The 22,724-nt window shown below is 35.8% G+C and overlaps 2 protein-coding genes across 6 annotated transcripts; both read left to right on the plus strand.

Annotated features, from left to right (window-relative positions):
* Positions 1–373: 373 nt before the first annotated feature.
* Positions 374–10,112, plus strand: LOC116110248 (YLP motif-containing protein 1). 2 transcript variants are annotated; one of them, XM_031396456.1, is made up of 13 exons: positions 374–1,220; positions 1,317–1,482; positions 1,983–2,095; positions 2,342–2,443; positions 3,067–3,136; positions 3,736–3,791; positions 5,877–5,927; positions 6,105–6,209; positions 6,441–6,485; positions 7,333–7,435; positions 8,335–8,546; positions 9,234–9,320; positions 9,625–10,112. In XM_031396456.1, exons 1-13 carry the CDS (start codon positions 438–440, stop codon positions 9,796–9,798), a joined length of 2,067 nt encoding a protein of 688 aa, XP_031252316.1. In that variant the 5' UTR covers positions 374–437; the 3' UTR covers positions 9,799–10,112. The 2 variants fall into 2 exon arrangements, with proteins under 2 accessions (XP_031252316.1, XP_031252317.1); XM_031396457.1 differs by having other exon boundaries at positions 8,341–8,546.
* Positions 10,113–10,697: 585 nt separating this feature from the next.
* On the plus strand, positions 10,698–18,301 carry LOC116110251 (isochorismate synthase 2, chloroplastic). Of its 4 annotated transcripts, none has more exons than XM_031396462.1 (16): positions 10,698–10,871; positions 10,949–11,137; positions 13,141–13,382; positions 13,489–13,606; positions 13,704–13,820; positions 13,937–14,083; positions 14,279–14,353; positions 14,444–14,512; positions 15,289–15,407; positions 15,542–15,599; positions 16,429–16,539; positions 16,684–16,768; positions 17,134–17,231; positions 17,447–17,539; positions 17,738–17,808; positions 17,941–18,301. In XM_031396462.1, exons 1-16 carry the CDS (start codon positions 10,758–10,760, stop codon positions 17,942–17,944), a joined length of 1,710 nt encoding a protein of 569 aa, XP_031252322.1. In that variant the 5' UTR covers positions 10,698–10,757; the 3' UTR covers positions 17,945–18,301. The 4 variants fall into 4 exon arrangements, with proteins under 4 accessions (XP_031252322.1, XP_031252321.1, XP_031252323.1 ...); XM_031396461.1 differs by having other exon boundaries at positions 14,441–14,512; positions 17,941–18,300; XM_031396463.1 differs by lacking the exon at positions 13,704–13,820 and having other exon boundaries at positions 14,441–14,512.
* Positions 18,302–22,724: the final 4,423 nt, after the last annotated feature.

Raw genomic sequence — 22,724 nt, forward strand, 5'->3', positions numbered from 1 at the left:
GAAGTCTCCTAATTTGACATAAGAAAGAAGAAGAAAGCGCCTTGGCAAAATTTACTCTCTGTAATTTCCTAAAGCAATTTTGATAACCCTGAATTAATCAGGATTTACAATTTTAAGTAGAAGAAGTTTCCTAGTCCGAAGGGATCTAATAAAATCTAACCAAAATAATTCAAATTTATTTATTTTTTCTTTAAAAAAATCAAATTACAAGTTTGTACCCTCAACGGTTCGAAAAAATAGTTTGGTTTGCAAGAGGGAAGAACTAAAGGGAGTTTGTAGAAAAGGGTCAAATATGTAATATCACCTATGAAATTGAGAATTATATAATTTTTTTTTTTTTAAGATACACTCCCTGCCCCGCTCTTTCTCTCTGTTCACGATCTTTAGTTTCTCACTTTCTCTAGAAATTTCGAAAACACTCGCTCTGAAACCAAATCATGGATCATCAGCAATGGCACTTCAGGCCACCACCCCCGGCCAACAACATCTGTCCAATTTGCTATATATCTCACTTCCCATTTTGCCCTCCGCCTCCCCCTCCTCCGCCGCCCTACGCTAATCAAAACCCTAGATTTCCACCCCACCCCGGCTTCGACCCTAGAACTTGGCACGGTGTGAACCCTAATTTCGAAGGGCCAAATCCGGTACCGCCGGTTTATGATTACTATGGTGGTACCAACGGTTTTGTTAGTGAATATGATAGGAATTATAATAATAAAAGAATGAGAATTGATGAGAACAATTACCAGTCACCTGATCACGAGCGCCGATTGAAGCTGATTCGCGATCACGGCTGCGCTTCTGGAAACCCTGAGTTTTTTAATAGGAATGGGGTTTATTCTGCTGAAAATCATGCAGCTAATAATTCTGTTCATGTGAATCATGATTGGCAAAGTTATGGTCCTAACAATCAACCACCGCCAACGGCGTTACCACTACCGCTGTTACCTCCACCGCATCATGGATGGCAGCACCAAAATTATTGTAACGGTAATGAGCATTTGAATACACCAGGAGGTTACTTATCACATCACACTGGCAATGGCATTGGGCAGCCTCCTCTTCCTACTTCTCCACCGCCGCCTTTGCCGGTGGATCCCCCACTGCCACATCTGCCCCAGCCACCACCACCACCGAAAACGTCTTTGTTTCCTGTACCTTTGAGTCGTCCTTCCTCATACCCACCAATTTCGCATGCTTCTGCTGAGTTTCTTAGGGAGGTATGTGTTTGTTGTCGTATGCTTAGTTTGTGGTTTTGCGTCTTAATTGTTGGCATTGTGTTGTTTGATTTAAATTATTTTGTTTGTATCATGAAGGAATCCCGGTCATTGTCTATGCCGTACCTGGGAGAAAGCCAATCGTTTCCCCTGAAGCAATTATCTCCGGAGAAGCCAAAAGTTGTGAATGCTTTGCAGCTGTTTAAGCAACCTCATCGAGCTACTCGCCCTGATCATATTGTGATAATACTTCGTGGGCTTCCAGGTAGCTTGTTTTGATTGGTGCATTCTTAATAATTCGTCATTATTTTTAATGTTTCTGTAGAAGAAATATTGGTGAAATTTGAATCTTTACTATAGGCTATTGGATGTATTCCTGGATTGTGGTATGAGATACTCTCAGTGCTCAAATGTTTGTTGGAATTTCAGCACTTGACTGAGTTTCTAGTATCATTTTTCTTAATGGACTGAGCAGATTACGGGACATGGTTTATGAGAAAATTTTTTGGTTAATTTTTTTTAAGGGATGTGCTTACGTGGAGAGTTGTGTGCAAGGACTACCTTTGAAGACCCCTAGCAATTAGCTGACACATACATAGACAGTTTATTTTCATTTGTTTTGTGACTTTTAGATAAATGTTTCCTGCTTATTAGTAGAGAAAGGGAAATGTGCATAAATTCTGGTTCATAGTTTGGCAAAACATGCCTAATCAAAGTTTCTATGATTGTAGTTGGAATCTTTATTGTATTTGTTTATATTTACAGGTAGTGGAAAGAGCTACTTAGCAAAAATGTTGCGTGACCTTGAGGTTGAAAATGGTGGTGATGCTCCTAGAATTCATTCTATGGATGACTATTTCATGACTGAAGTTGAAAAGGTTGGCACTGTGTTACTTCTGTGTTTGATGTTCTCATTGAAATCTTAAGTGGTTGTTTCGAATAGAAATCTCTTTTTCATTTCCTGCTGCATAAAGTGCATCGGCGCATCTGCATGCATGGTATATGGTCCTTTCACAGACACCTCTACACACACATTCATAAAAAGACGTAGATTATGTGTCATTCCGAGTGAGGTTCTTACTTTATAGAATGTTATAATAAATCATGTATCTTCTACTTTGAAGATTGAGGAGGGTGATGTTTCAAAATCTTCAAGTTCAATTAGAAGCAAAAAACCAATAACAAAGAAGGTGATGGAGTATTGCTATGAACCTGAAATGGAGGAGGTAATACTGTTCAGCTTATCTAGAATGCTAAAAATCATCTGTGTCGAACATATTATAGTATGATTTTGCAAACATCTGGCTTAACATTTATGTATATGTTGCTTTAATCAGAAAGTAATTGTTTTTGCTGATATTTTTTAGGTCAAACTATATACCCCTTATTTGTGTCCTTAAAAGCATAGTAAAAGGATTTCAAATCAGTCTAGCATGTCCTCAGCCTGTTTCAAATCCAGCATTAATTTTTTAGCCTGAACTGCAATAGGCTTTACCGTTTGATTGTGCTAAGCATGCCTTGTCAAAGAACACAGAATACAGCCATGCCTTTTTACAGATTTTTAGTACGAATGGTGTAACGAACTTTTGCTTGCACTCAGGAAATGAATTGCCTGTTCAAATATTGTGAAAAATCCCATAAATAAAGTTAAAAATATGACCTATTATAGGCTGTTCTTAATACTGCTTTCTGTTTTATAATCCTATTTAGGTTTTTAAATTTCCTTTCATATGCAATGCTTAACTGCTCTTAGTGCATTAGCATATTGGCATTTTAACTACTTGCTTGTTCATCATACAACTATATTGTTATTTTCTTGAAGTTTGATTGATATTTATTCCCACAACAGGCTTATCGATTGAGCATGTTGAAAGCATTTAAGAGGACTCTTGAGGAGGGAAATTTCACTTTTGTAATTGGTATGAGATCTTTTAAAGTCCCAGTTGAAAACATGCATTTCCATTATTATTATTGGTTGTGTTTTTATCATTTACATTCTTTTCCATTCTGGCCACCGCAATGGTATTGGCAATGTTGAGATGGTCATTTGTCTAGAAGTGGAATAATTATGTTCTTTGTTGAAAAGTTGTTCTAATTTGATGAAATTGTTTATTTTGATCACTTGATATCAAGGCAGTGTCTATATTTGGTTTTTGATATCTGAAATGTGTTTCTAGTGGTAGCCCCAGGTGGGAGATATAACTCTCTTTAAGAATGCGGGTTTGTTTGAACCTGCCTGAATTATGGCCTGTTTAGAAAACTGGCAATAGTACATTTTCACTTTTTTCTGTTCTATAAAAAGTTTAAACTATAGGCATTAGAATAAGTCAAAAGAAATTGAATGTTCTTCCTTGAGTTAAACTGGCTACTTACAGCATTCGAGAACGTCAATAATGTAATTGGGTTATAGAATGAGGGTGATGCAGTGCCTCCGCACTGCTTGCATTTTCACTAACCACAGATGCAGTTTTGTTCGGCAATTGACCCTTTTGTTGCTGTTATGTGTGCCTCGTCTTAGTGGATGACCGCAATCTGCGGGTAGCTGATTTTGCTCAGTTTTGGGCATTTGCAAAGGTATACCCTTAATTCTTTTTTCCTTCCAACATCTGTAAGTATATATGTTGTCTTTTCTGTTTCCTGGGACTAGTTTAGGTCTGTAGGTGCACATAATCATATGCAGATCTCATTGAAGTTAGAAGCTAATAATTTTAATGTGTTGCATTTGTTTGCTTATGTTTTATGGGTTTTAACCACATGGGGTGTCCCTTTGATGCTTAATGCGATTGTTTACTTATAATATATACTTCCTTTTTTGGGCTTACTTTAAGTGGAGTCTCTGCTCTGTATTTGGTATGAATCTTTTGTTTGCTGTCAAAAGCAGAGAGTTAAACAATTTTATTTGAAATGTTAGAATACAATGCCATTACTAAGTTAAATGGATTAGCAAAGCAGGGAAATATTTATGAAATCTTCTCTATCAGTGTTTGGAAGTTCTTTGCTCTATTTTTTCCCCTTCTGTTTTCGTATTAGTTGTACTTCATCTCTAGACAGCGTTTTAATTTTTTAAAAATTATAGGTTATAAGATGTATTAAGTATGGTACTCATCATCCTTAAGGAAGGATTATCATCATTTTTGGGACCTTTCTCTTTTGTGGCCCAGAGATGATCCATGATTGTTGTACAAGCAATCCAAATTCATAGCAGGGAACTTTGGTGTGTTTACTAACATAATATGAACTAGCAAATTTTAACAATAACTTTGGGGAGGCACTGCCTGTTTAATATCAGCATATTTGATTTGATTTATGGAAACATCCATTTTATGTCTCTGAATAAGTTAGAAGCTGAACTAAAGCCGTTACCAAAAAGTCAGTTGCATATAATGAAGGTATTGACGTCCTATTTCATTCATCTAACACCATATGATTGTGCATGTGTGGCTTCTATTTTTAACCCTGAGAGCGTTTGTTGTATGAGTAATGCTAGACATTCAAAAATGTACACCAAAATTAACACCCTAAGTGATGCATCATCTTGTTTGGAATTGTTATTTCATTTACCAATTGATCACCTCATTTACATCTCAACACCACATAAGATTACCCATCCCGTGGGAGGAGACTTTTGGGATAACTTTTGGGATAACTTTTGGGATGTGCAGCATTATTGTTGTTATATATACCGTGTGCTAAGTTGGATATTGAGAAAAGAAAGGTTGTATCTTGATCCATTATGTGTAAAGCTTAGTTATTGTTGTCTTTTCTTGTCAGTAGTGTAAAGTATACTAGTACAAATGTTATTCAAAATTCTTCCTGAATTGTTATACTTCTCCCTTAGAAGTTTGTTCTAGGCAGCTGTGGGTATACATGGTCCATCTATACTGTTTATTGTTACATTTTATCAGCTTATTCCGTTCTATTTATTTTCTTTCTCATTACTTGATTTCTCGAACTTAAAATACCTTGTTATGGACTTCTTGTTTGAAGGAAACTTCCCAATGTTTAAGTGAGCAACGAACTAACTGACTATGGCTATGTATATTTTAAAGTTGTGTTTGCCTTGGTTTGGAACCACTAATCTCTAGGTGGTTTTATTGAATTTGTGTTGATTGAACATCTAATTATAGATAGTTTGGCAGATTTTGGGAAATTTCATTTTTAGTTGTTTTTTCATGCTTCCTATTGTCATTGTGTTAAAAGTTTGGAAAAGAAGGAATGTTGACAATAATATGCTAAAGTGTCTGAACGTTTTATGTGAACTTCCACAATACACTGATAACTGAAGAGAGTAAGTCTGGCCTCATTACTTGGTATGTGGTGCATTTCAAGTACTCACTTTGAACACTAATTTGCCTGACCTTTACATATGGTTATTAATTTAGTAATTATGCTAGTGTTATATTTGATTTTTATTTGCTGAATAGTGAGGTGGGAAAAAGCAATTGCACATTCTGTCATTTAGATGAGATGGCAATGAAACATGATCCGTTAGGAAGTTTAGATTTCTCCAGTTGATGATGCAGTTGTACACTAATATTACTTATTTCCTCGCAAATTGCCAGTGTTGTATGTTATATGATGATGTTTTAAGCAGGTAGATAATATGAGGTTCTCTTGTTTATTATTTTCTTTTCTTATTGTTGCTTGTTTGCTTGTCAGAGGTCGGGTTATGAAGTGTACATTTTAGAAGCTACATATAAGGACCCCGCGGTGAGTTTGGATATTATTTATTTATTTATTTATTTTTTTTTTTTTGAAGAATTATTCCTTTTATGTGGTTTGATTATTTATGGTTTCTGTTCTTTGTATGAAGAAATTGTGATTTTAGGGTGAGAAGTTCTTCTCACTTGATAATGAAAGTATGTAAATAATTTGGTGAAATTTCAGGGCTGTGCAGCTAGGAACGTGCATGGTTTTACCTTTGATGCGATTGAAAAGATGGCTGGACAATGGGAAGAAGCTCCATCTTTGTACCTGCAACTGGATATAAAGGTTATTATTACATGCTCTTAATTTAATAATATTGGTTGAAATGCTGGAAGTTAGAGCTAATTATTGTTCATAGGTAGAGAAATTCAAATGTAAACTTTTTTAATAGAATCTGAAATGAAAAGTCTATTTGACATGTGTCGGCTTGTGAAATTCTAAGAAATTTTGTAATCTTTTTTCAGAACTTTAGTAACTTACTTTTCTGTATTTGCTGTATTCTTGCTGGCATGACAGTCTTTATTCCATGGTGATGACCTGAAGAAAAGTGGGATTAAAGAGGTAATTCAATATTTCTGTTGCTGATTTTGCCTTTTTTAATTTTTTAAGAATAGAGTACGATAAGTGCCTTTGCCTGATGATAGCTAGATTCTGTCTTTTCTGAAGTCAGGCCTAGCCTATTGAACCCAAACTTGGCCATGCCTTGTATGACTACTTGTCAAACCATGGAGAATTTTGCTTCCCCCTTTTCATAGAGGATAGGCTACTGTAACTCAAATTTTTGACAAAAATTGTGACACTAATTTATGACACTTGATTCGACTTAAACTAATGGACTTGGATGAGAAGTTAAGAGTTAGTTATTTATAATGCCAACTAAGCAATTTTTAAGCCATTGGATTACCTTGAATCAAGGGCCATGAATTTGTGTCAGACATTTGTGTAAAATATTTGAGTTAAAATAGCTTGACCCCTTCATAAAAACTTATTAATCTGTCTGGTTTGGATGCTTACTTGAGTCATGGTAATGGCTCACGAAATTCATTGAATTAGTAAGCTCAATGTAGATGGTCCAGCAGCATCTAGTGTGTTTGAAAAACTTATGCAAGTAAAAATTACCCTCTAGAAAGATTTGGTCTTGGATCTTATGCAGTTGTCATAATTAATTATTCAGCTCTTATCTGTTTCTTCTCCCATAAAAGTTCTTCATTGTTTCTGTATGGGGAAATAGAAACATCCCTGAAATGAAATGGTGAATTATACTGGATATTGTCCACAGTTCAAAGAAAAGTATTCGATATTGCTTGTAATAACAATCAGCGGTGATGTATTAATTATGTCGAAGTGCATTTTGTGTTATGTTGTTTGTTCCACAATTTTTTTTTTTTTCAATGCTAAAATCTTTTAGGTAGACATGGACTTGGAAGATGAAGATATTGATGAAGGTCTGTCTGCACAACAAGAAATACTCTCTAACAACATTACAGTTGTTGGGGATCAACCACCTTCTGGTATGTTCAAGTGTTGATTTTGATAGTTTTTGTGTCTTTGTTTATGCATGTTGTGATTGAGTTGTTTTGATTTACCATATTAAATTATATAAGTTGCAAGAATTGGGATTTTTGAATTGTTAGTCCGTCGCATATATCTGTCTGCTTGTAGTTACTGGAGTAAAAGCACTTGAATGTTGGAATATGTATCTCATTAGGGGGTTAAATATCATATTTAATAATATAAGGGTGTGTGGATCTAATAAGAAATCAAGGCAATTTAGTGGAAGTACTCAAAGAAAACAACTTTGCATCAAATGTCCTCCACATTTCCTTTCTTACCACAATTAATTGTAACTTCTAAAGTAAGCTTTACATCTAGTTATATGTTCAAATACCCAAATATTGAACATTACACCTACATCCACATTTTTCTTACCAAGCCATGCACTGAATGGAGTTAACAGCCTCTGTGCAGACTGCTTATGTAGATACTTGTATGTATATACATGCCTGTTAACATGTGTATACATATAACTATATACATAAGTTAGATAAGGTGCAACAGCTCCTTTTATAATATAGATAATAGCAGTGTTCTCTGCATGACCTTGAGTTTGGATGACTTTTTTTACTTGCTTAGTAATCTAGTCTTGTGTCATGTGGAGAGTTGATTTTATGAATAATTTTGCTAGGTTTATTTTTCTTGAATGCAAAAAATCTCTTTTCTGCATCTGATTTACTTTTCCATACCTATATGACTTACCATGTCCTACTAATACACATTTTTCATTGGTTTATCGTGGATCAATTTTGTTTTTCCCCCTCAATCATATGGAATGATTATCTTTTAAAATTTCTCAAGTTTTCCCCATTGTTTTATCTAATTTTTGGGCTGATATATTATATTATTATTTGAGCTTTAGATTCTCCTTCTGATGGGAAGAGATGGGATGCTGAAAGTGATCATCCAACACAAGTAGTTAAAGACTTGGGCAGTTGTAAGTGGTCAGATGATTTAGAGGATGATGATGCTGAAAGATCTAAAGTTGTGAAGGGTAATTTAAATTCTCTTTCTGGGCTGTTCCAAACTTATGGTAGGGAAGGGAAATCTGTTCGTTGGGGTGACCAGGTATCTACTAGATTTCACCAAATTTTTTTTTTCTATGTTGAATGCTAATACATAGCTTGTAGCTTGTTCCTGGTGATTAGCTTGATCACCTGTTATGCTAATACTTATGGGCTTTCATCTGGCTTTTGAGAAGATTGGGGAGCAGATACAGAGCATTTGAAATTTTAATGGATGTTATATAATTCATACTTGGAGGGGGAAAACATTAATGACTTCTGAATATTTACTGCTGAATTATTTTACCTGTTTTTGAGATTTATAATATCCATAACTAATGTTCTCTCATGTGATAGTTTATGTTTAGAAAAAATAGAAAAAAAAGAGGTAGTTTAATATAAGAAAGATTTTCACTCTGTCTATCTAGCAACATATGTATATGCATGTGTGCATGTGACATTTTATTAGTGTAGTCGTGGTATTGCTTAAGCAGTTTAGAGTTCAACCTGCAATAGCAGTGGTCTATTTCTTTGGATTTGTATGTCCTTAGGAAATAACTCCACTACAACTTTGCATTTCATTTTTTTCTAACAAGTTTAGAAAAATATATTCTTGGATAAGAAACAATAAAATTTATATTACTTGCATGTTTAGAAAGTTTGGTGTATCCACTTAATTCTGTCCCTTTCCCCGTGATTATTTTCCTAAACTATTCAGCTTGTCATGTTTTCTAATTAATTTTATTACCAGGTTGGTGATACTGGTTTTTCAATAGGTGCCGCAAAGAATGCTGACATGCTGTCGTTAGTAATTGGACCGGGTGCCGGATACAACTTGGTCAGTCATGCAATAATAATGTTGCCTATAATTTGGATAATTCAAATAATTTTTAAATCTGTAATGATTGTATATTCGCTTTTTTAGATAATACGGTTTTGTAGTTCATGCACATTACTAGTATTTGCTATTTATTCTTTCCATTTTTGTTGGTAGAACATGCTTTTTTCTTGGGGCCAATAGGATGGGAAGGATGGCTTTTATTTTCGTGTTCACATTCTATGATTGAAAATTTTCACCTTATGTTTGCGGTCCACAAAGATTCACTTTATAAGTGTGTTTTGTGTGCTTCCATCGCCTGCAGAAGTCTAACCCATTAACTAAAGAAGAGCGATCAGGATCAATGCATAGTGTTGGCAAATCAGAGAAGCAGAGCTCATTCCAAGAGCATCTCCGTGCAGAGCGGGAGTCGTTCAAAGCTGTTTTTGATAGGAGGCGACAGCGGATTGGTGGACTCGATTTGGAAGAGGAAGGATAACGGAAAAAAAGCTAGGGAAGTTTTCTGTTTTCCTAATAGGCATTGTTCTGATATCTTTGTTATTCTTTTGGGGGTCATTTAATTACCCATTTTTCCGAGGAAACATTTGTCAACTATAGAAAGATGGCTCAGTGGTATATGTTGTTTTCTGGGTTACTTTCTTAGTCCCCCGTCCCCCCTAAAAGTTAGGCCCCTCCCTTGAGTGAACCCAGAACGTGGAATTTTTCTGAGAGGTGAAGGGCAATATGGCAAAAGTTGCCTTTGGTGTTGGATTCTGTAATCGTAGTCGAGTGAGAATGTTGTACTATTGGTAGAGAAACTACTTGGTGGATTTTTGATAGTATTGTAGTCACCACATTATAATTTTTGGTACCAATTGTTGTATGATCTCATCTTGATCAACACATAATGAAAATAGTGCTTATACATACAGTCTGAAGATTTGTCCAAATTTCAGATGAATATTTGAAGTGTTTTTATTTTCTTATACCACAAATTACCTTGTAGAGTTTTAATTTTTGTTAAAAAATATATCTTGTGATGAAAGATTCGAGTTTGTCTATCCGATGACAAAGATTTGCGTGCATCGTGCTAGATGTTGCAAAAACCATATAAATCTCCAAGAATCAAATGCAAATTTGTGGGTTTTAATCTGTTTGCTGTCAACTATAATAGTATAATCATCAATCTTTGCAATATAAAAACCTAGTCCTGGAATGAGAATTTTGATTCGTCTAACCGTAAGTGGAATATACTAATACTAATACTATCACGTGTCACATTGATGACCAAGATTGATGTTGCTCTCTCACTTCCAAAATCAATCATAAATTGAAGATTACATTTACAATAATCCCTTTATGGGTATCCTCTTCTTATCATTACTTGTAGCTAATAGGCCAACACATTGACATTGCTCTCTCTCTCTCTCTCTCTCTCTTATATTTTTCTCTCTTTTCATGGCCGGTGCCACTGGGCACTGCCTTCCACGCTTCATTGATACTGAATCAATGAAAACCATTACTACTGTTCCCACCTCCAGGCATTCCCTTCACAACACTACTTTTCACTATGTAAGTCAATGAACCTCCTTGTTATGCTTGATTATGTAAATGAATCTTTCACTGAATACTTGTTAATTATGTATCAGAGATATCAGTCGTGTTCACTCTCCATGAATGGTTGCCAAGGAGACTCTCCACTTCCTGTTGGCACAATACAAAGTCGTACTCTTGCTCCAGTTCCTTCTCCTGCTTTAGCCATGGACAGACTCAACTCAGCCATTTCCGAGTTGAAATCCAACCCACCTCCATTAACGTCTGGCATCATAAGGCTCCAGGTACGGTTATGGTAAATTAAGTTGGAGTTTAATGTCACTGTCTCCTTGTTTCTTCGATGTGGATGGATGACTCATTTCATCTGTAATCGACTAATCAATCAGAGGGTAATGGGCTCCTGCCACGTGGTTTTCTTCCACTGGATGCCCTGATTCTATTTATTCTTATCTTGCACNATACATATATAGTAACATCCCTACACATATAACGCAAAATGCCACTTGAATGTGTTAAAATAAATATTCCAGATATCAGTTGACAAATAATGCTACACTCATTTGATACCACATTATGTATTAATCATCAGAGGATATATGATGCATAAAAATCAAAAGGATGAAGTACACAGTCCATAGACTGCTCGTTTGTTCACAGATCCTATATAGGACCTCCTGAATATTTGTAGGATGACATTGCTACAAAAATGAAATTGAAATTATTGATTATTAAAGCTGGATCGAAGAATGGCTTGTTTATTACCTGGATCGAAAAATGGAGCTGTCGTTAACGAATGGAGTTGTCGCCGTCGATTTCCAGCGAGGAACGGAGCTGTCGTCGTCAATTTCCGGTGAGGGAGGAAGACGTCGTCGTCGATTTCAGAGAGTTCAGATGTGATTTGGGTGGGATTTCAGAGAGAAATCTTCGCAGAGAACAAACAACAGAGATGAAGCTGAAAATTTTTTGCAGAGAAGAGAGAAGAAGCTGAGAAATTTGCGTAAGAAACTGAGAAAATTTTCATAAAAAACTGAGAAAGAGATGAACTGAACGCGATGAGAAGAAGGCTGCGTGTATTAGGTTTAGGGATTTTTAATTGGACCGGTTTATCAGTCGGTCTAGTTGGACCGGCGGTTCACTGAAAATATCCGATTTTTTAACGGTTTAACTCGGTCTATTGCATTACAACGGTTTTAGAATTGATCCGAACCGGACACGTGACCGGTTCCCGGTCCGGTCCGGCTTTTAAAACAATGGTTTTAATTTGTTTGCTGTCAACTATCTTTGCAATATAAAAACCTAGTTCTGGAATGAAAATTTTGATTCATCTAACCATAAGTGGAATATACTAATACTAGTACTAATACTATCACGTGTCACATTGATGACCAAGATTGATGTTGCTCTCTCACTTCCAATTGAAGATTACAATAATCCCTTTATGGGTATCCGCTTCTTATCATTACTTATAGCTAAGAGGCCAACACATTGACATTGCTCTCTCTCTCTCTCTCTCTCTCTTATATTTTTCTCTCTTTTCATGGCCGGTGCCACTGGGCACTGCCTTCCACGCTTCACTGATACTGAATCAATGAAAAACATTACTACTGTTCCCATCTCCAGGCATTCCCTTCACAACACTACTTTTCACTATGTAAGTTAATGAACCTCTTTGTTATGCTTGATTATGTAAATGAATCTTTCACTGAATACTTGTTAATTATGTAACAGAGATATCAGTCGTGTTCACTCTCCATGAATGGTTGCCAAGGAGACTCTCCACTTCGTGTTGGCACAATACAAAGTCGCACACTTGCTCCAGTTCCCTCTCCTGCTTTAGCCATGGACAGACTCAACTCAGCCATTTCCGAGTTGAAATCCAACCCACCTCCATTAACGTCTGGCATCATAAGGCTCCAGGTACGGTTATGGTAATTAAGTTGGAGTTTAATGTCACTGTCTCCTTGTTTCTTCGATGTGGATGGATGACTCATTTCATCTGTAATCGACTAATCAATCAGAGGGTAATGGGCTCCTGCCACGTGGTTTTCTTCCACTGGATGCCCTGATTCTATTTATTCTTATCTTGCACTCTCATTTGTATAGCATTTTACATTTACCAATAAAAAATAATTCTTTTTATAATTAAGGGTCAAACTATAAATACCTCATAATACAATGCTACAAAGGTAAATTCCTTGAATATCCTTTCCCGCTCTCCGCTCCAACCGCATTCAACTAAATTTTTCCTACTGAAGAAAAAAGAATCACATTTCTTCTTTGACTGAAGGTGCCGATTCAAGAACAAATTGAAGCAATTGATTGGCTCCATGCTCAACAGAATCTTCTTCCACGCTGTTTCTTCTCTGCTCGAAGCCAAAAAAAAGTTTCTAATAGTTTCTTAGAATATACTAATGGCAATGGCTACACCTCAGTTACTCATAATTTGGTCAGTGTGGCCGGTGTGGGGTGTGCCGTTTTCTTTCGCCATCTCCATCCATTCTCATACAATGATTGGAGGTCTATTAAAAGGTAAACTATATATCTACATTAATGTTTGCTATGTTTTTGTCAAATTTTTAGTAATTATAAAAAATTAATGACAATTTGTTGATGTTGCATACATCTTTGATTGAAGGTTTCTTTCTAGAGAATGCCCATTGATTCGTGCCTATGGAGCAATTCGTTTCGATGCAAGGGCTAACATATCATCTGAATGGGAAGATTTTGGTTCATTTTACTTTATGGTTCCTCAGGTAGAGGACTTGTGTTCTTTCTTAAGTGCTTAATGCCCATGAATTTTAAACTTTTGTTTAGTATTTATAAGATCTGTTGCTAGATACTTAATGACAGGTTGAGTTTGATGAGCTTGAAGAAAGTTCAATGCTTGCTGTAACTGTTGCTTGGGATGATGCTCTTTCATGGACTTGGGAAAAGGCCATTCACACACTTGAATCCACTATGCGCCAGGTCCATATAAGCTGACTGAGTTGAATTTGTCAAAATAATTGGTTATCTGAGTGTCAGTAATATCTTGAAAGGCTTGTTTATTGCACCATCCCGTTTAATTTTACTTAATGATGCAGGTTTCTTCCAAAGTTGTAATTTTACGGAAAGAGGTTTCCAGAACATTCATTTTAAGTAATAATCATTCTCCCTGTAAGACACATTGGAATCTTGCTGTTAAGAGGGCTTTGCAGATAATCAACCAAAGCAGCACTCCGCTTATTAAGGTATTGAATAAGCATAATAAAACCTTTTTTTGGTGCCAACTAGTTATAAAATTCTGTGATTGTGAAGATATTTGTAGTTCTCATAAGCAAGCTCAAATGTTTTCAAAGTCACAGAACCTGCAAGTCTTTATTCTACTCTTCCCCTCACTGCTATCTCAATTTGCTTTTAATAAATCTATCATGACCGGAAATCAGGTTGTACTAGCACGTAGTAGCAGAGTTGTAACTGCTACAGATATTGATCCTATTACGTGGCTTGCTTGTCTGAAGGTATTCTTTTATCATAACATTTTGTTGAAATTTTGGTGAAACTTATCTTAAAGTGGGTATTTACAACCTATCTGAACTATCTTTCAGCAGGTTGAAGGGGAAAATGCTTACCAGTTCTGTCTTCAGCCACCTGATGCACCTGCATTTATAGGAAACACGGTAAGTGAGCTTACTAGTATATTCTAGAATATTGTGCATATTTTCCTGTGCTCTTTGTAATCATCTATACTCTTCTCCTAAATTGCACATTCATGAAATCCTTGCTTATGATATTGATCTTGCAATGGAATCCGATTGACAAATACCAGTATGACTAAGGGTTTAGACAGGATGCTGTTCAGAAAAATATACTCTCGGGGTGTCTTTTAAGTTTTCATCCTTTTCTACCTCTTTGTCCCCCAACATATGGGATATATATCTTTGGTTCTTCATAATCCACTTGGCCCCTTGCACAAGTATTGTATGTAAAATTGGTTTGCTACTTGCCAGTGCCCCATACAAAAGGATAATTGACGGTCATTTTCACCTATAAAGTTCTTGGACTTCGATGCTTTTGTTGTTTGGTATTTGGCTTCATTTCCTTCTTCATGTTTCAAAGTAGTTCTCTTGGTGTCCTAGACAATTAAGTCATAGTTTATGTCCACTGAGTGTTTTTCCGCTCTACCACTGGAATAGTTGGTTGAAATATTCATATCATTTCTTCATCAATATTATGGGGTTCAAGTTGTTCTAGCACTTCATTGTGAGCCCTTAGCCTTATGCCAAGTTTAACCAAATGTACCACCATTTTTTCATCCGAAAAGAAGAATAAAGGAAAAATAAAAAGATTTTGTATCAGTAAACTTGTTTTATGTCTTTTAAAATCTGTTCATGACTATTTCTGAGATCAAATGGCCTTGTTCTTGCTTTGACTTATACAAAAACTTTATGAATAGCCAGAACAACTATTTCATAGAAAATGGCTTAACATCAGTAGTGAGGCACTGGCTGGAACCCGTGCTAGAGGTAGATCAACTGCTATGGATCTTCAAATAGAACATGACCTACTCTCCAGGTTTATTTTGCTACTCCAAACCCACTAGAAATTTTTTTTTCCTGGATATTCTCATGTATTTTTTGCTATGACTGTTTCGATTTTTTTGTGGCCAACTAACAATCAATTGTACATCCAATTTATACTTCTTGCAGTCCAAAGGATCACCTTGAGTTTACTATAGTACGTGAGAGCATAAGAAGAAAATTAGAGGCAAGTTTATTTTGAGTATCTTCATCATTCAAATCAATAGTTTTTCTTCTCTGCAAGAAATGCTTTTAATAGTAATTGGTTTTCATCCCCCTGCATGTATACACATGCATACATGTCATTGTGAGAGAAAAAGAGAGAGAGAGGCCCTTCTACAGTGTTACTTTGGGTTAGGACAGGCTAAACTAATGCTTTTAGTGTAATAATATGTGAAGCAATCATTATATCAAGACCTGTAGGTGTGAAGTTTGAAAAATAGTACCAGTTGCTAGTAGTAATTAAACAACTAGGAATGCTTCTAGACTTTCTAGTGGGCTGACAAACTGATAAGATCACCTGCAAACAAACTCAATCCACAACCAACCAGCAATAATTCTCACACAAATCACCCACACACTGTCAATCCACAACCAGAATAACACAAGAAACAGAATATATAATCTCAGCACAATTTGTATTAATCAGATAATATGAATGAAACAGATAGAAAATGGAATGACTGGACTGTAAACATAAACCCTGGCGTTTCAAGGAGCCAGGAACCTCCACTGTTTTATCAATGCAAAAAGATAATCCTGCTGCTACGACTCTCCCTGCTTATATACTAATCCCCTTTCCACAATTACCCTTACTCACACAATTCATATTCTCAAAACAAACTCTTACCCATGACACCTGTGCTTTGTGGACCCACTCCCTTAACAACCTTCCTAATGTCTATTACGCCTCTTAAGGGTGTAAACTTTATGCACTGCTGGTTTATCACAAACACAGAAAAAAAGGATGAGATAGATAAGGATATATATATGCTTAACTCTGTTCTTGTTTGCAGGCTGTATGTGACAGGGTAGTGGTTGAACCCATGAAAACAATACGAAAACTGCCTAGAGTTCAACATTTGTATGCCCAATTGGCAGGAACACTAAGAAGCGAAGATGATGAAGTAAGAATGATACATTTCAAATTCAAGTTCTGATCAGAATACAACACCTGCCTGCTGTTTACTCCCCTGTTCTCCAAACCCTTGTTCAATACTGAGTTAGTTATTTCTGAAAATTTTTGACATTTCATTTTCTCTCTCTTTCAGTTTGACATCTTGGCTTCTCTTCACCCAAGTCCAGCAGTCTGTGGATTTCCAACTGAAGAGGCACGACTTCTAATTGCAAAAAGTGGTACATGATTTTTTTTTTCTTTTAACCATTTCTAGTATGTGGATGTAGTCATATTATTTTCTTAAGAGCAGTAGACCTTATGCAATAACTGAAATACTGTATTTTGAAGATTGTATTCAAGTATTGCATAAGAAATCTTACTGTATCAGCATCTATTTCCCTATCTTAATGCAGTCAGATTATTAACCACTTATAGTTCTTATCATTGTTGTTTTTACATTGATCAGAACTATAATTCCGTGATCTCTTCTTCATTTTCCCTTGGTAGTGCAATACTTTCACTAACAATCACTAAATTGATTTTGATTGCAAGTCTGTTACCTGTGTCAACAATGAATCTTAAATATTTTCAATATGTTGTTCAGAGGTATTTGACCGAGGAATGTATGCTGGGCCTGTTGGTTGGTTTGGAGGAGGAGAGAGTGAGTTTGCTGTTGGCATCAGGTCAGCATTAGTGGAAAAGGTGAGATGATACTCTTGTCAACTATTTCCTCTGTTTTGGGTAAGAATTACATTGTCATCTGAACTAGTTAAGAACTTAAGTGGTTCCTCCAGTTTTACTATTTTCCAGAAAACTGAAACGAAAAGTGGAAGCTATATATATTAATTTGATGTGTTTAATATCATTCTGTTCATCCCTTTGCCAAAGTATCAAGTACTGATTACTTCACAAAATAGGGTCTTGGCACATTGATATATGCTGGAACAGGAATAGTAGAAGGAAGCAATCCATCTTTAGAGTGGGATGAACTTGAACTGAAGACATCTCAGGTGTGTGTATGAGTGAATGTTGTATTTGCTGCATCCATGCTTCATTCGGTTCTTCTTAATCTTAAATCATGTGCCTGGGGTTGTGTTTGTATGAAGAATCTTAAATTGTGTTTAAGAGTCTATCTCTTTGCATCATGTATGAACACTTTTGTGAACATTTTCCAAATGTCGATTCATGTGTTTTGATCCATCCTGCAGTTCACCAAGTTGCTTAAACTTGAGGTGCCTTTCCGGTCAAAAATTGAGAAATTGGGGACTCAGCTGAAAAGGTTAGTATTCTTTATGTTTAGCTGCTTTTTTTGAAGATAAATTCTTTCTTTTCTTTGGATGGTTTCTTCAAGAAGCTACGCCCATTTCACAAAAGAAGTTACTAGTTGGTTGATTCCATTGCTGCATGGCAGTTAATGTTCAGACACTGCAACAAAAAACAAAGTTCCCCACAGTATATTTATTCTTTTTCCTGGAAGAGAATTGATTCTGGCTTACTAGTAGCTATCCAAACTGATTGATTGAGTTACCTGTTTGGTGCCCCTTGTACTCCGGAAAATTTTTATACAGCACACATTAGCCACAACATTTGGATCATAATCTGGTGAGTGATAGCAGGACAAATAAGAAGAAATATTGGAAATTTCACCAGCAACTTTTCATTCATTTTATTAGGAAAAGCCAGGTAGCTGAAAATAACCTCAGCTCAAGCAAAGTTTATATAAACATGCACCTTCCTATTATTTATTTAATTATTTAATGAAAAAGTGTGATTCCTTATATAAATGGAATTCTAACTTTTCAATTTCAAAGGCATTTCTTTGCATTATATAATNAGGATTGATAGGGTTATCTCAGAGCATGTATATAGAGAAAATGTTGAAAAAGTTCAACATGCAAGACTCCAAAAGAGGTTTTTTGCCTTGCGGTCATGGACTACATCTTTCTAAGGATATGAGTCCTAAGACTGATCAAGAGAGAAAGCAGATGCGTAATATACAATAAGATTCAGCCGTGGGTAGTCTTATGTACGCAATGCTATGTACAAGGCCTGATATAGCTTATGCTGTAAGTAGTGTGAGCATATATCAATCAAATCCAGGAGAGAAATATTGGTCAGTAGTTAAAACAATCTTTAAGTACTTGAGAAGGACTAAAGATTTAATACTGAGTTATGGAGGTTCAGAATTGAAAATCCAGGGATACTCAGATTCTGATTTTCAATCAGATGTGGATGATAGAAAGTCTACATCCGGATTCATCTTTACATGTAATGGAGGAGCAGTTAGTTGGAAAAGTTCCAAACAATAAACCACTGCAGACTCCACTACAGAAGCTGAATATATTGCCGCTTCAGAAGCAGCAAAAGAAGGTGTGTGGATACGCAAATTTGTACCTGAACTTGATGTGGTTCCGAACATGAGTTATCCGATAACTTTGTTTTGCGATAATAATGGTGCTATTGCATAAGCAAAAAAACCAAGAGCACACCAAAAATCAAAACATATTCAGCGTAAATATCATATTTTGAGAGAGCTTGTTGAAGTTGGAGAAATTTTGGTGCAAAAAACACCTTCAGCGGATAACGTAGCTGATCCACTTACTAAAGCGATGACACAGAAGCAATTAGATTATCATCTTGAGAAGATGGGTATTAGATACCACAACGATTGGCTCTAGTGCAAGTGGGAGTTTTGTTAGTGTATGCCCTAGGAACCAATCGTGTCATCGGTTCCGAGGCATTATGTTTTGTATATATATATATATATGTGAATGTATATAGTTTGTATATACATTTTATCTTATCAATAGAAGAAAATGTTTTTATTTCACATGTGGTTTATTGCTTCATTTATATATATATATTACATGTGAAATGTCCGGATGATACAAATCTTTAGAAGATCAAAATCATCAAAGTATTCCCTACATAGGTAATATTAATTGGGCAATAATATTACATAGTAGGCATACTGAATGCCTCCGTAGAATATCATNGACAAACTTAAGGAAGAGTTTGGAGGAAGTAGCCAAACCAGAAACATGCAAGTCTTGAACCTAAGGAGAGAGTTTGAGACATTGAAACTGCAAGAGGTTGAAGTGGTTAAGGAGTATGTAGATAGATTAATGAATGTGGTTAACAAGATAAGGTTGCTAGGGGAAGAGATAACTGATAAAAGAATTGTAGAGAAGGTATTGGTAAGCTTACCCCAGAGGTTTGAATCAAAAATCTCCTCTTTGGAGGATTCCAAAGACTTGTCTCAAATTACCTTAACTAAACTTGTTCATGCACTTCAAGCTCAAGAGCAAAGAAGAAAGCTGAGGCATGAGGACAGTGGTGAAGCTGTATTGGTTGTCCAGCAAAAGAGCAAGCCAACTTAAGGAGGAAACAAGATGTTTATTGGAGATAAGAGAGGAAAGGAAACAGCAAGCAGTCAGTGGAACAAACCAGCTGGTTTCAGGAGTTTTGCACCATGTTCTTGTTAGTGTATGCCGTAGGAACCAATCGTGTCATCGGTTCCGAGGCATTATGTTTTGTATATATATGTTAATGTATATAGTTTGTATATACATTTTATCTTATCAATAGAAGAAAGTGTTCTTATTTCACATGTGGTTTATTGCTTCATTTATATATATGTATTACATGTGAAATGTCCGGATGATACAAATCTTTAGAAGATCAAAATCATCAAAGTATTCCCTACATAGGTAATATTAATTGGGCAATAATATTACATAGTAGGCATGCTGAATGCCTCCGTAGAATATCATGTGATGGTATTGGTGTGGGTGATTATAAAAGTTATATCACTAGGGCATTAGCATGGATACGCGGTTAGTGAACTGTTTATCGAATATGGCCATTTATGATGAATCACATGGACATTTAAAATGTAGTCAATGATTTATCATAAGATCGTACTAGGGTATTTTTAATCCTTAGACCTGAGATATCACGGTTGGATTCTGCATAAACGCATATGGTTCATATGGTGTATAAACATGAGGCTAATCATGCCATGTGTTAATAAGCCGATTTGGCCATGTGTTGTTTATGTGTGAGGACAAGTGATAGTCAAGATGGGATCCGTTGACTTGGTATAGATTGATATCAAGTTCCAAGACAAATGTCAAGATACATTGGAAAAGGGAAATCTCCGGCCGGGGTATATAAAATGTTACATGAAAGGTTGTTTCATGGTGACACGTTCCATATGTATTGAATTAAAATTAAGATAAGGATTTTGACATACCATGAATCCATTCTTAATTAGGATTAGACAACGGAAGGATTTGATTATACAACATGTATGATTGTAAAAGGTTCGTTGGAGTATATCTTCATTGTGACTTAGGGGTTATGGAGCATTGCTAGATGCCTACCATAATCAGTGGGAGTTTTGTTCATAAAGAGTTATGACAAAACATATCGAAATAGTCTGTGATATTGGGCCCACGGCTAGGCCACAGTGAACCTAAGAGGTCACACATAAAAACTAAGGAGAATGAAGAAATAGCCAAAGAGAGTTGATTATCCAAGGTTGGCTAGCACCTACCAAAGGTAATAAAGTTATTTATATTAATCATTTTCTTTATATTAAATTGGATTTTACAAGGGGTTGTAATTGTAAACAATTTAAGGGTTAAATTGTTATGTAAACAATTTAAGAGTTAAATTGTTAATTGTGATTAAATGTTAATCCAATGTTATCATTTAAAGAAGTTTAACAACTTCATAACAATTATGGAATTGTTTAAGGAAGTCCAAAACAATTATTGAATTGTTTACAAGGATTCCTATATAAAGAAAATGATATATCAATTTTTGTGTAGAGGAAAAAAAAATCTCTAAGAACCCTAAATCTCCCTCTTGGTCAAATTTCTTCTTCCCTTGGTGTGGATACTCTTTTGCTTAATTTCTCTTGAAATTAAGAGGTTCCAAGGTTGCTAAGGGCTTAAGGTAACATATTCTACCTTACTTATTTCAATTTGATTGAAATTTATTTTTTAAACTATGACTATACTTGTTATAGTATGATATGCTTGATTCTCCATGCATCTGTCTTTCAGTTCTCACTGCAAAAAGAAGAACTATGCAGAGAGTAAGTGTTGGTTCAGACCAAATGTTCAATGTAGGGCATGTAAACAATTCAGCCACATTAAAAAGGTATGCCAAAACAAACCACACCAGCCAGCGCAGCAAGCACAGATGGCTGAGGATCTACAGCAAACTACAGAATCAGAGCATCTATTTGTGGCATCCTACTATGCAGTTCAATTCAATGCTGGAGCTTGGCTGATTGATAGTGAATGTACAAATCATATGACATATGATCTGGAGAACTTTGTGAAGCTGGACCAAGCATAACAATCAAGTGTAAAGGTGAGAAATTGTGTCTTTGTCAGGGTTAAAGGCAGAGGAGATGTGGCTGTGCAGACCTTGACAAGTACAAAAATAATTTCTAATGTGTTGTTTGTTCCTGAAATCAATCAAAATCTGCTTAGTGTAGGACAGATGCTTGAAAGAAATTACATCATACACTTTGAAAACAAATCCTGCACAATATTAGATAATGAGGGAATTGTGATGATGTATGTTAAAATGGTGGGAAAGAGCTTCCCAGTTGAACTCAAAAAATCATAATTTCAAGCTATGACAGTGAATTCAGATGACACAGACCTATGGCATAAAAGGTATGGTCATTATCACTATGTTGGCCTTAGGCAAATAAAGCTTAAAAATATGGTGCATACCTCACCCGAAATGGAAGAGAAAAAGAGTTTGTGTAGAGTATGCCAAAGAGGAAAGCTTAGCAATCTAACAAACCAGGCCTAGAGAGCTACTGAAAAGCTCCAATTGGTACACATTGATGTGTGTGGACCAATGCAGACCCCATCCCTAAGTGGATCTAAATACTTTACCTTGTTTATTGATGATTATTCAAGAATGACTTAGTTGTATTTTTTAAAACAAAAAGGAGAAGTTGCTGCTGTGTTTAGGAGATTTAAAGTTCAAGTTGAAAACCAAGCTGGTGTAAGGATAAAGGCTGTGAGAAGTGACAATGGGGGTGAATATACTTCATAGGAATTTGAATCTATATGCAGGGATGTAGGAATGTGGCATCAGTATAGCTGTCCTTATATTCCTCAACAAAATAGAATGAGTGAAAGGAAGAATAGAACAGTGATGGAG

This window comes from Pistacia vera, unplaced genomic scaffold (assembly GCF_008641045.1).
Source record: "Pistacia vera cultivar Batoury unplaced genomic scaffold, PisVer_v2 Contig6, whole genome shotgun sequence".
In the NCBI taxonomy this organism is placed as follows: Eukaryota; Viridiplantae; Streptophyta; class Magnoliopsida; order Sapindales; family Anacardiaceae; genus Pistacia; species Pistacia vera.

Bases quoted from the DNA above. Each gene is read 5' to 3' on its own strand.
- LOC116110251 (XM_031396461.1), top strand. From the start codon at position 10,758: ATGGCCGGTGCCACTGGGCACTGCCTTCCACGCTTCATTGATACTGAA. The intron at 15,600-16,428 runs GCAAGTTTATTT...TCTTGTTTGCAG, and splicing joins GCATAAGAAGAAAATTAGAG to GCTGTATGTGACAGGGTAGT. The intron at 17,232-17,446 runs GTGAGATGATAC...TTCACAAAATAG, and splicing joins GGTCAGCATTAGTGGAAAAG to GGTCTTGGCACATTGATATA.
- LOC116110248 (XM_031396456.1), top strand. From the start codon at position 438: ATGGATCATCAGCAATGGCACTTCAGGCCACCACCCCCGGCCAACAAC. The intron at 8,547-9,233 runs GTATCTACTAGA...TTTTATTACCAG, and splicing joins CTGTTCGTTGGGGTGACCAG to GTTGGTGATACTGGTTTTTC. The intron at 9,321-9,624 runs GTCAGTCATGCA...CATCGCCTGCAG, and splicing joins CGGGTGCCGGATACAACTTG to AAGTCTAACCCATTAACTAA.